This window comes from Sphaerodactylus townsendi, linkage group LG05 (genome assembly GCF_021028975.2).
Source record: "Sphaerodactylus townsendi isolate TG3544 linkage group LG05, MPM_Stown_v2.3, whole genome shotgun sequence".
NCBI lineage: Eukaryota > Metazoa > Chordata > Lepidosauria > Squamata > Sphaerodactylidae > Sphaerodactylus > Sphaerodactylus townsendi.
Window position 1 is genome coordinate 82553695 of NC_059429.1, and position 17770 is coordinate 82571464.

Sequence of the window (17770 nt, forward strand, 5' to 3'; positions counted from 1 at the left end):
TCCTCGAAGTCACTTCTGTCATCTGGAAAAAAGCAGTAAATAACAAACAATGAGGAAAGAAGGAGAAATGAAGACTTGAGAAGGCTGCTCTTAAGAAAAATGATTATTAGAATGTGTCAGAGGAGGCGGCAATCTTATGTTTGACAAGAGTAATCTCAGTGATATATGATCCTTTTCTTCTTTCTTTGTGCTGAATATGAATCTAAGACCACATTCTAGTCTTGGAGTATCTGCTTTGCACAGTTTTCACTACAATGTTTGAACTTTGTTTTTCTTTCTTTACAATGGGTTAGTTATAGAGCTTAATTCCTGAAGAATTAGAACTTAATTCCTATAGAGTTTAATTTTTTGAAGAATTGTTTAGATTCTTGGAAGCAAACTGGCATAAATAGTACAGGTGGTATAGTGGTTAAGAGCTGTGGATTCTAATCTGAAAAACCAGGTTTGATTCCCCACCTCCACATGTGCGGCAGACTTTTATTTGAGGAACTGGATTTGTTTTCCCGCTCCTCCACATGAAGCCTGCTGGGTGACCTTAGGCTAGTCACAGTTCTTTGGTGTGGTTATCTCTAGCTAGCAGCAAACTGGGACTTCTGAGCAGAAGCTGGTAAGTTTAGTCATCTGTGGCACTCACAATAGTTAGTTCAGTAACTACAGTTAATTAGGAATTCTGAATGCAATCTTAGTCTGCTAGAACTCAACGGGAGGTGCTGGAAACATAACCAGCCCCTGCCAGTGTAGTCCCACTGTGTAGACCCCATTCATAACAGGTTCAACTAAAATAAATAGGGGTCCACCCTTGAAATACAAGAACCAATTAAGCATTTCATGAAATGAATAAGATTTAGAAACAACCCAAAAATGACTGCATATTTTTATGATTAACCTGAAGTACGTATAAGTAATTTAATAATTACTGTGGGGTGCATGTTATTGAATGTTATTGAACATTTCAGGCAGGATCTAGCAAATGAATTATAAGGCAATATGATCAGCATTCTCAAATATATCTGGAACCTTTTTGACAGTTGCAAACTTTAAAAGAATGACAGGATAACCGATTCTTTTTTAGAGCTGTTGAACTTATCCAGCATTGGTCAGCGTTAGAGGCAAGATACTGAGCTAGATTCTATGTGTTTTTACACGGATGTAGTTCTTGCATTCTGTCTAACCAAAACATCATCATTTTCTCCCTCAACTAATGTAACCCAAACCAATGGAATACTAACCTGCACTTTTCTCCTCTCTAGTCCCATGCCCAAACCTGTACCTGCAGCTGAATGGTTTGATTTTCACCTTGGACACAGTGAGCATGCTTTGGGTGAATTTGTTCTGCCTTGATCTCTATCGCAGCCTACAGCATTTCAAAGCTATTTACGAGCTGGAGAACTCTGGCAAGCAGGATGAGCACATTGATATCAGACTGGATGGCTTCAAATTGAAGGTATCTTTGTTTTCTATGCTGCGCTGAACTGTACAGGGCAAAGTAACACTCTCTTTGCAGGTGGGAACAACTCAATTTTTTTTGTCTTTCCTGGAAGGCATTGTGCTTCTGATTCCTCTCCATGTAACTTGTAAAAGATTGACAACTTTCTCCAGTGCCATATTGGGACACTCATAAATGATCCTTGTATGAGAGGAAGGTATTGATAGCTCTGTATTGTGATATATCTCATTATTATTATTAATGCAGTTCCAACAGTTTTCATTAATTTAAGGCCAGGTAAGGTAATTGTAAACCAAGCTGTGTGACAGCTAGCTTCTCATGAAACAGACAGTTCACAGAAGAAGTCCTTAAAAATTATCTTCTTAAATATATTGTAAATTAAAGTGGTGTTGCATAAGCTATTAAACTTAGGAAGTCTGGGACAGTTCTCTGCTTATGGTCTTATTCTGTAGCCTTAGGAAAGCCACATTTATCAGTCTGTTCCCATAATATTAATGACCCATCTTCTCATAGTTGTTTTGAGAATGAGCTGATAGTAAGTTCTAGAAAACAACTTCTACATTAAAAACACACAATGTATGATAACTATTTTTTCAAGTGAAGCATACAATGCATCATTTAACCATTGGCTCTTTTATTCTCCTCTTCCCCTTTCTGTAATTGCTTCAGCTGAACATCCCAGTTGAGAAGAAAATAATAGACCACCAAGACCGTCCCCACGGCCTCTCCATTCGCACACCAGAGATGACAGCCACCAATACACGGCATGCTCCTCACTGCAGTTGTTTGGCCCTCCAGAATCTGTTTCGTAGATTTGCTGCTTCAGAATTCTTCCATTCTAGCTACACTCAGTTTCCTAAATTTCAGGATAACTTCAGCCTCCTCCATACCCTCTTCTTACGCCATGCATTCCAAGTGGACACCAAGGCTCAAAAACATGCAGAATTTCGCCGTTCTTTTAGAAAGTCTTCAGCCTTTGAAGACCTTTGGTCAGTTAATTTCACCCAGATTTCCCTGGACTTTGAGGGGACCAAGAGTTCAAAAGGCAAATCCCTTCACTTTATCAACCCTTTCCCACTCTGTGTGTGGGCTTGTCTCCCAAAGAGGTGGGAAGAAGCCCAGACATCAAAGCTGCAGGTTGAAGTGAAACCTTCTGCTTCCTTCAGTAACCATGCCAAACAGCAGGACTTTTCCAAAGAGGATCAGTTCTGCCAAAGATCAAAGACTGAACAGGATTTGAAGAATGTCTTTGTCACTCCAGAGGCAAAGGTGGTCTTGGAAGAGAGTAGCGTTAATGGTGAAGAAAATGATAAAGATATTGAAGTCTCTGCTGATATCCATGTGCTTCTTTATTCAAGTGCGAAAGTGAAGGTGCAAGTCAATCACTACCAGTATTTGATGCTACTTAGAATGAAGGAAATTCTACAGGCTTTTCAAGAACAATTGTCTCAAGACACTCAAGAAGTAATAGGATCTCCTGTAGATTCCATAACCACTTGTATTGGTATCATGTTCAACAGTGCTGAGGTGGCATTGCTAATGCCTCCTACTACAGATACGACATTGGAACCTAGATCAACAGACTCTGATACGACAAGTCTAATAGAATCTGAACTCTCGCCTGCAGGAAGCAAGGAGGGGCTGACTGCTGAAGAAAAGGAGCTTAGATCTGATAGTAGCCCTGAGAAAGAAGTCTGCAGCCCAATAAATGTACTAGAAGACAGTGGAATTGAAAACCCAAATACAAGTGCACTGCAGGATGGATTGCTGAAATTGCAGAGTGATAGGTCATTGGGAGGAGAAGAGTTTCAAGCAGCTGGAGAAAGAGGCCCTGTAGAAGAAGCACATGAAGCTGAAGAAATCCTTGGTGCAGAGAGACCAGGTGATCTTGGTGGTCTTTCTCATCCTCCTCATGTTCTTGCTTCCAGCCCATCTTCTATTGTAGATCCTTTAGGTGGCATACAGGTCTCCCTCAATGGGCAAGAAGAACTGATCCCTTTGAAGAACATGGAGATAGAATTATCAAGTGCATTGCATATAACGAAGGATGCCACCAAAGAAGCCTTGAATGTGACTATGGACCTCACCAAAGAAGCCATGTCTATGACAAAAGATGCTTTCAGCCTGAGCAGGGAAAAGATGGCTTCCACTATGCAGAAAATGCTGTTTCTTCCCCAAACCAAGTGAGTAATTGTTCTAACCTGGCTGCACCACATATTGGATGGTATAGTTTACTGTGGGGCTCATTGATTGTGGTATCTATTTCAAAGTTTTCTCACTGAGTTTGCTTTTCAGTATAGTCAATTACTTAATTTTATTTACTTATGTTATATATTTTATTGGGTAATCTATTGGGTATTGGACTTGGGACAGTTTCCAACCATAGACAATGCAAGTAAATAATCAATACAATAAGTACCATAAAATCAGCAATTAAAACTGTATAAAGTTCTAGACAAATCCTGGTGGTGCTAACGCAACCAGTAAACAATACTGATCAGAGGAACATAAGATCAGAGAGGCCAGAGGTGAAGGGCATTTTACTGTTATATGTCTGAATCTTGGCACAGACCATTAATACCAAACATCTTTTATTTGTCTTGTTGGTAGGGATCCAACACCTAAGGCTGAAGAGGGGTCATTGACTCCAGTGGGAGGCAGTGGCAACCGAATGAAATTCTTCTCCATGAAGAAGACTGCTTCCCAGCATTCTTTTGATACCAGCTCACTTGATGGCAGTGGTCCTGAAGACAGGCTCTCATTGGACAGCGATGGCAGTGATGGTTTTGTGATGCTTATGGATGCAGGTAATCAGAGCTTCCTTAAATTTCCTCTCCCATTATAATCTCATTAAAATAAACTAGAATGTTGTAAAAAAATAAACATAAAAGTTTTATCATGGTATTAAAAGTACAGGTATCTGAGATTTAACAAAGTAACATCTGAGCGATCATGAAATAATAGTCACTCCAATGAAGGGACAACTATGCAGTGATACCTCAAAAAAAGAGAGAGAAGAGTTAGGGTGCTGAAGAAATGTTTACCTGGAAACCTACAATCGGTCTAGGATTGTGAAATGTTGGGAATGGAAATGGTTGTATGTCACCCATGGATCTGAACTAATAAGTCTATCTTTGACTGAAAAACTGTAGTTATATTTTTGCCAGAAGTTGAGAAACTCTTACTATGCTAAGCATTTCTCTACATAAAAAGGGCCAAAGTGAAGTATTCACTAACATGGAGATTTTCACCAATTTTTTGTGTTGCTTTTTATATTTGTCAGATTTGTGCCCCATTTAATGATTTTCTGTTTCTCTTCTTTTACCCCTGTCTTCTAGTAGGCTAGCAGAAAATAATAACAATAATTATAATAGAAATCTTTCTGTCTATCTGGACACTAAAGTTTGGGTTGGCAGATGGAGGTGTTGAATTCATCTCCTATTGCCTGCTTTTCAAAACACATAGTTTCAACATTGTCAGATAAATTTGGGCCACCCTTTTCTTACAGCTCTGATTTGGGATGGTTGGGGGGGGGGGCGGTTCTGAGGGCGTGGTCAAAATCAGTTGACTGCATGAACCCTTTCAGCCTGGAAACACTCCTTGACAGAGGCACAAAGTTATGTCAAGAAAATATAGGATGTCATCTGTAGGCCCCCATTAACCAGAAAAGTCAGGTGCAGTTCACCGCTGCAGCCTGAAGGCCACAAGCAGCTCAGGGTGATGAACAAGAGCAGTGTAGTGATGTTGGGGAAGAGTGTATCTAAAATATACTGGCACATGGGTCAGTTGGCTCCCTGAGCCCATTCATCCACCCCACCTCCCCTTTTTTCGAGAGCCAGCATGGTATAGTGCAGGGGACTGCAACCTGCGGCTCTCCAGATGTTCATGGACTACAATTCCCATCAATCCCTGCCAGTATGGCCAATTGGCCATGCTGGCAGGGGCTGATGGAATTTGTAGTCCATGAACATCTGGAGAGCCGCAGGTTGCAGACCCCCGGTATAGTGGGTAAAATTGACAGACTCTAATCTGGAGAACTCTTTTGATTCCCCACTCCTCCACATGAAGCCTACTGGGTGACTTTGGGCCAGTCGCAGTACTCTGTGAGCTTTCTTAGCCTCACCTATTTCACAAGGTGCCTGTTGTGGAAGACGAAGGGATCGTGATTGTAAGCTGCTCTGGGACTCCTTAAGGTAGAGGAAAGTGGGGTATAAAAACATATTGCTTTTCTACTCTTTTTCTTCTTCTTGGTATTGTGCCTTCAGTCATCTAATTATTTTCTCTTATACATTTTGATGGCCATCTAAGTGGAATAAGTATCCTTTGGTCTAGTCAGGAAATATGTAATGGGACATAAAATACTGACCAACAGGGAAAAAAAACGCTGTTGTTTCCAGTTATTATGTTTCTGTAATGGTTTTCTGTTCAGTGTAAATGTGGTCTTAAATTGCAATCAGATTTAGGAGGCTGTGTTCTGTAAAGGCTTTGTTTCAAAAATCAAAATATCTCAGCCAAGTTATTAGAGCAACCATTTATAATTTCTCATAAGATGAAGATACTAGAGCTACTGTTTTTATATTTGTATGGTATGCTTTCAATTATACAGAACATTGGCAATTATGAAAGCTTAGAGAATGCCTGTATTCCACAGAAGAATCATCTGCTTGTACTTTTTGTAATATACAAAAATACTTCAGCTCTGGGGAATTCATGTTAGAATTTCAGTGTCCATGTTCAAAACAAATTTCTCCTTAGTGTTGCAAAACAAATGTGGCATTCTAGATTGATTCAGTCCAAGGTGTGCAGTGACAGCAGACTCGAGGAGTTTGACAGTCATATTTGTGCTGTACAAGAAGTAGAGACCAAAACTTCTCAAATCAAAAGTAGAGTCAATGCTCATAGTCTTCATTCTTCTTTAGAGTCCAGTCTGGATCCTCTTACCCCAGGACACCTTCCTCAGATTCTTGTTGATGCAGATAACAGAACAAGCCCAGTGGCAGATGAAGAGAGAGAATCGACATATATCAACAGTTCAGCTTCTCAAAGTGGAGATGACTCCAACCCTCAGCCGGTTAGATTCAGCCCTCTTCCTGATTCTCTTTTCTCAGTGAGAATTTTAAGAGACAAGCTATGTTGCAGTGATCAATTGTTCTGTGTTCCTGTTTTAGCTGTCTGTTTTGATTCTGAAAATGAATGAAGTAAACTGTGTTATTGAGACAAAAGGGGAAGATATGGCACTTGCCCTTCAGATTATGGAGGTAACTCCTGAACATCTGGGAAATATAAGAATGTGGCAGTATCTGCAGAGTGACTATGCAGGTATGTTGTTTACTTTTTCAGTAGCGCTAATGTAAGTATAGATATCTATTTGTGTAAATACTTCCTTGATTTTGCTCTGTGCTCTTAGAGGAGCATCCAACACAATGAGAAAGCAGGTCTGTAATTTAAATGCTAGATTCTGTGATTTGTATACAAAATGAAATCGCACCGATATGGAAATGATATGCAACCTTTAGCACTCTGTCCATCAAAGAAGGTGTGTGCCTGCGTGAATGTCTAAAAACACAAGCAAAAGACAGAATGAGTGTGATAAAGGGGCCAAAAAAAAAAAAACAGGCTGAAGAAAGATGGTAAATAATTTCCAATAAGTATTACGTTGAGATTCATTTTGACCAGAGACAGTCTTCACTCATGGAATTCACTGTCATGGGATTCTAGTGATGACCACGAGTTGGCTTTATAGTGGAATTACACAAATTCTTGGAGGTACAGATCCATGACGACTAAATGGGTAAACAGAGCCCTCTAAATTCCATTATTAGGTATAACGACTGAAGGCGGCTTTAGCCACTGATTCCTGTTTGTTGGCCTTCCTAGGGCATCTGGCTATAATATGACATACTGGACTATATGGACAGTCTGATTTAGCACATCTGCTCTTTTGTTCTTCTGTGGCCCTGGTCCCTAAAGCTTTGTGTGAAAGGATGGGCAGCGGTTACCATGAAGCAAGGAATGTGTGCTTTACTGCTGTTCAGAAACATTAATAATGTACTGGTGTTGAATTAAGCAGTATGGTAAAAAGAACAAAATTAAGTTGGAAATTCAACACAACATTCCCTCTCCTTCTTATGAAGGAACCAGCCACTCTTTAAACACTAACATTATATGGGAAAAAAGGGGAAGAGTCTAATTCATAACTCCCAACATTCCTCATTTGTCTAAGTATAGTAGATGTTCTTTACTTAGATGTGATGTATGTGTGGCCAAGTCTTATGTCATACAGTTTTGCAGTTTTAGTCTAGTATGCAATCCCTAGGTTTAAGTTATGGTTGCTTCATGGAAAACAAAGTGGCATGTTCATATATGGAAGATGGCATCGGGAACTCTGTGGCAGTGAAGATTGTTACATGGCGGCATTCTCTCTGCATTCCTTGAGTCTTTAAACATTTGAGCTAGATTATTTTAGCAATGCATATCTCCAGCTTGAAAGGAAGGCTTAAACTGCACTTAATTTTGACACCTTTCTTCAGTTGTACATCTGTTGCCCATTAGAGGGCAGATTGGAAATTGGATGGAAAATGAATGGGTAATTGAAACTTTTTGTCAGAAAGAAAGCCTTGGTTAGGACTGCGTTTTACTGATGAGGCTTAATATTACATGGTTCCCTTTGTATAAATAAAGCTTAATTATTTTGCTAATCAAGTATGTAGAAATGTCTTATTGAAATAAGTTTGCTTAAGGCAGTACAGTAAATTGCTTGGGTCTGTATTCTGTGACTGTGTTTAGAGGTACCAAATTTGGTGTAATTTTCTATCAAGAAAACTGGTTGTCCAAAGAAAATGGACTTGCAATCACTTTTTTTTGCTGTAACTAAACAGTAATTTTATTTTCTATAGCTAACATAACTTAATTTTTTTCAAGAGCTTTAGCAGCACAAATATGGTTATTACTAGATAATTACTAACAGTTTTCCCATGACAATCACTTTTATGCTTTTAGGGGATCTGAATCTTGAGAGTCCTGCAAAAAAAGAAACCGATCAGACTCAACCTGAGATGTGTTTACGATTTGAAATAGGACCAGGTGCTGCAGTTCACTCACCTCTAGCTGTCCGAAATGGATTTTTCCACATGATTATCCATAGCTACCATAAGGAACTTCTGACATCATTTCTTACTAAGCTTGGGCCCTTCCTTGAGGATGAGGTGATTCCTGAAGTTATTCCCCTGAAGATTGAAATTATAGATGCCAAGATCACACTGAAGGTATTTATGCTGTTATTTATTATTCAGGTATATGGTGCCTCTCCAAAGATCTGCTCAAGAAGGCTCACAAAGTTTAAAGAAACCCAAAATGGTAAAATTCTAAAAACCAAAATTATCTCTAAAAACAAGCAGCACAATCAAACATAATAAAATAGCCCTCTGGGTTGAAGCAGACTGTGAAAGCATCTAAATAAATGTGGGCCTTTAGTTAAAAGGCCGGGGTAAAGAGAACTGTTTTGACTTCTAGCACTTGTAGAGCAATAAAGTAGCCTCAGTGGGGTGGGCATTCCAAAGGTGAGGCATCACCAATAAAAAGAATTCTGCCTCTTGTCACCATGTGTCTTACTACTGTTAGTAGGGGCACAGAGAGCAAGGCTTGGGAAGAATAACTTAACTGGTGAGCTACACAGTACAGAAGGAGGTGGTTTTTCACACACTCTTCCAGGATCATCTCTCTGTTCTACAGTTTAGCAATGCTTTGGCAGGAGCATCAGCCTTGGAAATAGAAAGTGCTGCCAAATTGCACCCAACTCATGGTGTCCTTGTAGGGTTTTCAAGGCAAGACAACAGATATAGTGCTTGCTTCTGCATAACAGCCCTGGACTTGATTGTTGCTTGTCCAAGCACTAACCAAGGGCAACCCTGCTTGGCTTCTGAGCCATCCAGATCAGGACAGCACCAACCTTACAGTCTTGAAAATATCCCAAGGGATGGCAGATATCCCTTCAGGTACTGGGGCAGATCATGTTAACTGTCCTGTCACACTTGCCCAAATTCCAACTGTTAGCATTAGAACACAGTTGAGAGTGCTGTAGGTGTGTCTGCAAGTATTATCTACTCCATTCAAATTAAGTCCACCATCAAACCTCATGTGTAACCCCCCCTCCCCCCCGGCTTTTATTCCATGGATGCTAGCTCCATTAGAGCTAGGGTAAATACACTCAATGACCATGGCAGGATTATTTAACTGAAATAACAGATTTCTGAACTCTGGAATTATTCGATAACAATTCAACCCACACTGTCTCCAGGGATTCACCAACCCCTGGAGGTTGCAAGTTAAAGAACGGAACAAGCTGCAAAAGTAGAGGGGAAAGCTGCCTCACAGTGGCTGGGATCCAAGGCAGAGTTCAGAACCCGCTTTCTTTTTGATGTCTAGGGAATTCTGCCAACTGTGCCCTATCACTGACAAAATTGTAGAAGTAATCAAAATATTAGTTTTGCCTTTCCTTCTCCTTAGATGTGTGTATTAGGGGTGTGTGTGTGTGTGTTCTGTGCAAGAGAAACACAAGTGTCCTCGGTACTGATTTGGGCATTCACAAGGTTTGAAATTCTGAGCCACAACTGGAATGGAGAGCTATACAGTCTAATGGTGCTTTTTTATTTAAGAGTTACCATTACCAAGTGCAATATAAAGTCAGCATGTTTAAATCAACATGGACGTGACTGTAATATCAATGTAGATGACGTAAGAGCTGTAATGCTAACTGATGACAGCACCAGCAAACCCTCTTCTTTGAAGTACTTTCTGCATTACTTTTTTGTTGGCGCTTTCACAAAGCTGCTGTTTAGAAGCATCTTCATGGTAAAAGGGACTCTGGCTCTAGGGGACAGGATATACACGTCACAGAAGTCAGGAATCTTGACCACTGATAAGCTTGTTCAAGGACAGACCATCTTAGGTTTTTGAATGGTCACCCAACTGTGGCAAGATTTTTTTTGGGTTACCATTTCATGCACATTTCCAAACCTTTGCGCACCGCTATGCTGATAACATATTTTATACCGGTTGGATGTCTAATGTGCAAAGCAACTGAGAAGAAGACCCAGCAGGTGGTGGGCAAGTGGCCAGCTAGGGAGGCCTGTAAAGTTAGTGTCATCTCTTGCCTGTCCTTAGATTTATACTTTCAGGTCTAATATCCTGCTTCTTCTTGGAAGTTAATAACAGAGACTCTTCCTAGCTAGCAAGATTATATTTCCCTCTTCTCTATCCTAAATGTACTTCCTAATAAACAGTTACCTTTTAGCCTTTCAATCAGTGTGGTCTCTGCTTCTCTGTATGGTAAATTTCAACAGTATCTGATGGGAGAATTAATATTTGCAGAATATAGACAAACTCACTGAGAGTAATTTTGGGATCCTGGGAATAATAGTGTTTGTGAATCCTTATTTCTTGGAGAACTAGTCCTAATCTTCTTATTTTCTGGCTTTGGAATTTCCATTGTGGAGGAGACTGACAGGGGTAGTCCTGTGAATATTGTGGTGGAGAGGATTACTGGTGGAAATCTACTTATCTTCCAGAGCCATTTCCACTGGCTACATAAATAACACTGTTAACTGTGAGTAGATCAGTAGAAAGGCTGGTTCTTTTAGTACCATAGTGAATTGACCTCAATTCCATAGCCTAAAGACAAGAACATACTTGTTCTTGTTGTTAGCATCACTTTCCATGGCTTTATGAGTAATATTTTGATTAAATGTATGATATTTGTTCACAGCTATCTTGAGGCTTTGAAAGGGCAATTTAAAAATAAGAATTAGAGTCCAAAGTTCTGTAAATGAAGACTATTTAGCCTTCTCCTTGCAGTGGCAGACTCTAAAAAAACCTGCCCCCAAAAGTCAGGGAATTCTTTGCTGTGGTATTCCATAAGGAACTGATCTGAGAAGGGAAAACCTGCATTTCACCCCTCACCCTGCCTGTAGATTGTATGTACTCTTCAGTCACTTTGGATCCTACCCATAAATTGGATGAAGGCTGTTTCCTGTTTAATGGCATGGAATGTAGAAACACTGGCCACAGTGCAAGAATTTGGAATAGAAAATGTTCCTGTAGCCAAGCTAATATTCATTGTCTTGCAGGATGACAGTCCTCAAGTATATTCTACTTCTCATGGTCCTGCCCCTATAATTCTTGAAGCGGATCACATCATTGTTTGCTGCAATGATGATGGTGTATTCTTTATAACAGGTAAGTACTATAGGCCATTCCATGTTAGTGGCTTTGGCTGGAAATGGCTACTATTAAAATACTAAAAACCTCTTGTCTCTGTTACCCTTTTCTGCTATTAGAGCCAATGTATCATTAATATGACATAAGCAAAGCATCAGATGTTAAAGGGGAGTTGATCATAGTTTCAGGTGGCTATTGCTGTCCAGCTATTCCCTTCCCTTATCCTTAGTTGTCCAGTCTGTGAGAATACTCTAAAAGTACCTCCGTGGTATGAGTGTCACTATACATGTGGTTTCTACATTACTTTCCAGCTGCAAAAGAGGAAGCATCATCTGTGCAGAAAAGTCCCAAGAAACATCTTAAGAAACAACGGATTGCACTAGAGAAAATCTCTACAGCTTCAACAGCAGCAGATGATGAACTACAGGTTTGCCAGAGTACCTTGTAATATAGTATAAGTATTTTACCAATCACAAAAATAAAAAGTAAAGAAATATAAACCCTACACATCTGTATTTATAGCCATATGAGTGTTGTCTGTATGGACAACAATCAGTTGCTTTATTTGTTTGATGCCAGTCAGTTGCCCTATTTTCAGAAGCAAATGCCTTGAATACAGCAATGTCATTTTCTAAAAAGACAGCTCTCTGAGACACAGTATATGTTGGCTCAGATGAACAGGTGTTGGCTTAACATGTGTGAAGTATTTTTAATATGTCATGGCCTTTAGCTTCTGTATTAATGAACTTGGTTGACTAATATTAGATTTAAAATCTATTGTACAAATTGAGTTTTATTGTGTACTTTTGTATAGAAATGAAAAAATACCTGAACAGAAAAACCAGGGATTGTTGTACAAACAACCTGGCTCATAATGTCTGAATTTAGATAATGGCGTGTAATGGCAATATACCATTCCTTTCTAGTGAATCACCCCAGTCCCCCACCCCCCTCCACACACACCCCTTCTACAAATATGAGGTTTTGTAAAAATGTAATTTTAATATTTCTAATCTGATACAAACAGGTTGAATCCAAATAATTTTCTACTTAAAACTCCTTTCAATGTTGCATATAATATTTGAACACACCAGGAAAATGTTGTAAAAGTTGGGGAATAACTGAGTATACATCAGTGCCGTACACTGCCAGTGCACAGTGTACATATAATGTCTCATATTTCAAATTGCCCTTTACAGTTAACCAAATTTCTATGTTCTTTTTTGTAGCTAAAAGAAGTGCCAGCTTTGGAGAGAGAGTTACAGGTTACCAAAAATGCCCTAGCAGAAGCTAATCGGGACAAGGAGCATCTGTTGCAGGAAATTAGGAAATATAATCCTCTCTTTCAACTTTGACAGCAGTGACCTGGGCTACAAATGCTCAGGGCAAGCAGAGATCAACACCAGCATCAAAAATTTTTGCTTATTATATAATGCCTAACTAGGGCAACTTCAGACCAGATTAACTGCCTTGAGGAACAGAAACAACATGCCGTTATGAGAGATCAGACTCCAAGGACAAGAAAAGAAATGACAGTAAGCCAGAAAATTGGTTTTGTAGACATACACCTGTCAAGATGGTACAAAGCAGTGTTAAATTTAAAAGTAGCCAAGCCAAACAAGGAAGATTAAAATTTCTCCTTTGTCCAAGTCATCTTGGAAGTGGTGCTGACAAACTACTAATATTTCTCACCATAGATCTGCTTCCTCCTTCATTGGTGCCAGAGGTTGCTGGCATTGTTGGGGATTTCATTGCCATACATCAAAGCAATAAGATCAGTCTGCCTGCTTGGAGCCTCATTTGCCACTGAAAATAAATTTCTCGGAACTTACTGCAGAACAATGAGCTTAAAATCATAGTACGATGCAGATGAGAAACAATTACAGGAAAGGTGGCCGTGGAACAGGGGTTGTGTATTCTAATGTGAAAAAAGACTGTGGGTGGCCTGTCCCCCACTAATCTGTTTTCCAACAATACTTTGTTAGCTGAGTAGCTGAGAGAGCAGTGTGCAGTTTGTATTTACTTTCTCCATGATTGCCTTGTTGCAGCACAGTGACCTCTACTGGATGTAGCTTAATGAAAAGCTGTCTGTTAGAAAAATTTCCTGTCCACCCCCTCTCTCTGTGTTATAATACAAAGGTAACCTTATCTCATTTCCTAAAATAAAGAGGACTGGGGTGGCATATCCCCTCTGGTTAAAGTACTATACTTGGAGACTCATCTTCTAAATGATGAGCCATAAGCAGCATCCTGCAGTTTTCCAAATTAATTTCAGTAGACACGGTTTTGTATTATCCTAAAACTGCTGGACACTCATTTTTTTTGCTGTGTTGACTTATGTAGCTACTTGCACGGTTCTCTAAAACATATAACACAGTTGTATAAAGAAATTCTAGGCCACTGCTCATTTTCTTTGGTCCTTTCATAGAACTGTCACTCCCTAGAAGGATTTTTCCCCACAAAATATTTTCAACAAACAGGATATGAGGAAATCTACACAGAGGGAATTAGTAACAACAAGGAGAAAAGAAAATGTTCATTAAAAATATTCCACTGATTCCATCAATTCATGCAGTCCATACATTAGGACAAAATTATTCCTTCTCTACCCTTGTGTCCATAAGGAACATGAAAGACACCAAGGAGAAAAGGATGTGAAAAAGCTGGTAATTGTTCTATCAGGCAATGCAAATTTAATTGCAACCAATACAACCCAGTACTGCACTCTGTTGAAAGACCATCCCCAACATTTGGCAGTAATACAAGTCTTTGTTGGAGTTTAACACACTTTTAACTTTGTTTGGGTTCAGTTTTTCCAAATGTGTGCTGTGTTTATTTCAAAACATTAATATTTGTGGATACAAAATAAAAAATTGACAAGAAACACATGTTCTCCATTGTGGCAACAAAGAGGGGCGGGCAGCCTTCCCCTGCTCTCAGTACCACTGGTTTTTAAACAAAGGCTGCTGCCTTGAAAGAATGCTTCCAAATTAAAGGGACAGCGGCTATAATTATAGGCCTAATGTTATTATTATACAGTTTTAAAATATTGTTGACTTAAATTGGAGAGATAACTTAGGTGTATGTAAAAGCTGACTCCTTAGGTTGATAAATGTTGGCCTGCCTTCCTAAAGGTAAAATGCTTGCAGTTTTTTAAAAAAAAGTTCAGAGGTCTCCCTGTTCCTTCAGATAAACAGGTATCAACCTAAGGAGTCAGCTTTTAAATACACCTAAATCACCTCGTCAATTTAAGTCAACAATATTTTGAAACTCATACTGCGTAATGTATTGATGATTCTCAAGAATAAACTATGAAAGTACAGGTCTGGATTTTAAAAATGTGTGCACAATTTAACAGTCCCACAGCTGTATGAATATGCAGTTGTATAAGGCTCTTTCAAAATAATGGAGGGCATTGATTGATATGTTGCTCATAAAATGAAACATGGTGATGGTAATTATTACTGGTAATAACCTAGAAAGTGATTATTTTGCTTTAAATTATCAGTCTTAACTACCACCATTATATTTGTACTTGTTAAAATAGTTTGCTGCTGAAGGGCAATGCTGTAGAATGGAATAGTTTGTCTCTGACATCTGCTTGTCCCCTGTCATCTAACTCCTTTGGAGCAGTCCATGCGTCCTTTGCTATGGGAACCTCAGAAAGCAGTTGAAACAATGTGTTCTGAAAGGCAAAAAAGAAACCTCTTCAGCTGCTTCACAATTTGCTAGTCCTTGAGGCTAGTGCAGACACATTGAACTAACAAATGTTTTGCGATTGTGCTGTGCAATTGTCACTTGCATTAATTCAAAATGATTCAATTCTGTATAAGGCTGTATGTGCTGTAGTTTCTGCTTATTTTTTGTGCAACGAACTGCGGCTGCTGTCATTTAGTTTTTTTCTCCCCTAGAGCATCTCTTCAGTTGCATTTTTGTCAAACCTAAGCGTAGTGCTTGCTAGAACATACATGTATCATTCTCCATTTTGGAAAATGGTCCAGTAAGGTTTCCTCTATATGGTCGTAAAACAGAAAAACACTACAAGAATAATGATATATTTTGCAAGCTCTTATGTTAATAACTAACCTCACTTCATGAATAGAAAAAACTGCGTTTCTAAAAATTGGAAACCTTTCCTTATGGGGCTGATCAGTCCAGTTGCTGTTAAGAAAGGGTACTAAGAAAGCAGCACTGACTTAAATTCTTGTGTGTAATCATCAGCTTTCTGTGAACTTGGCAATCAAATAGCTAGTTTTAGATATATAATAACAGTATTTTTCCTAAACACAATTGATATTTCACTTTATTTAAGCCTGTATATGCTCCTTTTTTGGATGCTGAAATAACATGAGACAAGATGGTCATAGCCTTACACGACAGTCAGATGGTACAGGTCTCCTTATGTCCTGTTCGTTCTTTGTGAAGTAAGAAAACAAATCCACTATAAATTGAGCATATTTCAGGCATGTAAACTGCACCTGTGCCTTATGCTTTCAGTTTCTGTATTTGAATGATTTGCATTACTACTAATTCGACTTAAAAGGCAAAATGTAGAAGATCCACAGCGGAAGAGTATGATGTGGCTTCTTTGGTTTTACTGACCAACAGTCCTGAGGCCTTGCTTATCAGTTAATGTGGTGGATGCTGTCCAGATGTTTCCCCTCTGCTGAGGGATAACATCACTTTAAAGTACAATTTAGGGATATGTTCAAATAATAATCTACTATGAGGTTACTTCCCTTTTTCACTGTTACACTTGATGTTAAAAAGGCAAAATGTACCTCTGCAACTGGTAAGCCAAGAAGACAGTTCCTGTTTCTTGTGTGGTTCTCTAGTTTCTTGTGGTTTTTATAACCAGGAATGCAGTGAGTATAAGCAAAGCATATCGTAAAGTAAGACTTGAATCTAAGCCTTAGACAGTATTGGATTGTTTTTTTATGTTGCAACATATTTTCTTTCATTATTGTATTGGTTCTGTGAACCACTTTTTAAAAAGTTTTAAATTAAACTGACTAACATCTATATGTATGTGTGTATATATTTATTTCTGTACATTAAATTTTCTTGTTCCCAGTCAGAGGCGGGGGGGAGGGGATGGTGCCCGGCCTCAACCACCCCTTCCATATAACCATAGATTATATGCCTGTATCTCCATATAACCATAGATTTTATACTGAATGAGTCTGGGAATGGCCACATTGCTGGATTCTGCCACCCTGTCTAAGAGGCTTGTTTCCACCTGCCCCCCACTCCTTTTGGACTCACCTGAGTCCAAGGCCAGCAGGAGGCCAAAAAAGCACCAGAGGAAGGGCGAGGGTAGGGTGGGCCAGGAAATGGTGGGCAAGCTTTTTGATGCGAGTGCCAAGCCAAAAGCTGAGCCGCCTTCACGATGAGCTTACCTGCCCGCCCACCCCAAGGCTGGAGCTCACCGGGCCTGGGGGACAAATGTGGAACCCCACCTGCCCCTCAACCACTGGAACTTGGACCTGCTCCCACCAGAAGAAGAGGAGCAGCTGGAGGATGCACGTGCCAGCCCTTTGCCTACCTTAGTTGGGTTTTTTTAAAGCAACCTCGGTGGCATCTTGTATCACAGAATTCTATAAACTGTCTATAAATAGCACCCCAGTGTCTATAAACTATTGCGTGAAACTTAAATGAACTCTTAAGTCAACCAAATGAATTAATAACTCAATTAGCCAAGGCGTAACCTACTCCAGACTAATGGCCAGAGGGCTAGATTAACAACATATCACAAAATCATAATAAACTGGGGCAGTTGCTTTCTACCATTTGTTAGGGAAGATAGATCAGATCCACATGCCGCACGATCGAGCAATGGGTTTGCACATGTGATCAGCAACCGAGCCTTTTGCTGCCTACCTTAGTTAATAGGAGAGGTGGATCCTTGGGGCAGGGAACCAACCCAGGCCCTGGCTCAGCCTGCTGGATGGCCTGTGGACCAATGGGGGAGCAATGGCCAAAAGAAAAGCCAGAAGAGTGGGGGGGGGAGGGGGATAAAAGGGGGAAGGCAGCAGGTGACAGAGTGGTGAAGAGAAAGTGCTAGGAGAGAACTGAAAACTGAGCTATAGAGAGACAGGGGAAGCAGAG

At 39.7% G+C, this 17770-nt stretch overlaps 1 protein-coding gene across 3 annotated transcripts in view; it reads left to right on the top strand.

Moving 5' to 3' along the window:
- The window catches only part of BLTP3A (bridge-like lipid transfer protein family member 3A), a 63845-nt gene extending 47161 nt beyond the window's left edge, over positions 1–16684 (top strand). For all 3 annotated transcript variants that reach the window (XM_048497408.1, XM_048497409.1, XM_048497410.1), the window contains exons 13-21: positions 1251–1444; positions 2117–3630; positions 4058–4254; positions 6367–6518; positions 6616–6766; positions 8447–8712; positions 11572–11680; positions 11974–12089; positions 12892–16684. In XM_048497408.1, the coding sequence (XP_048353365.1) occupies positions 1251–1444; positions 2117–3630; positions 4058–4254; positions 6367–6518; positions 6616–6766; positions 8447–8712; positions 11572–11680; positions 11974–12089; positions 12892–13017 (2825 nt within the window). In that variant the 3' untranslated portion in view covers positions 13018–16684. The remainder of the gene's footprint in view (positions 1–1250; positions 1445–2116; positions 3631–4057; positions 4255–6366; positions 6519–6615; positions 6767–8446; positions 8713–11571; positions 11681–11973; positions 12090–12891) is intronic.
- Positions 16685–17770: the final 1086 nt, after the last annotated feature.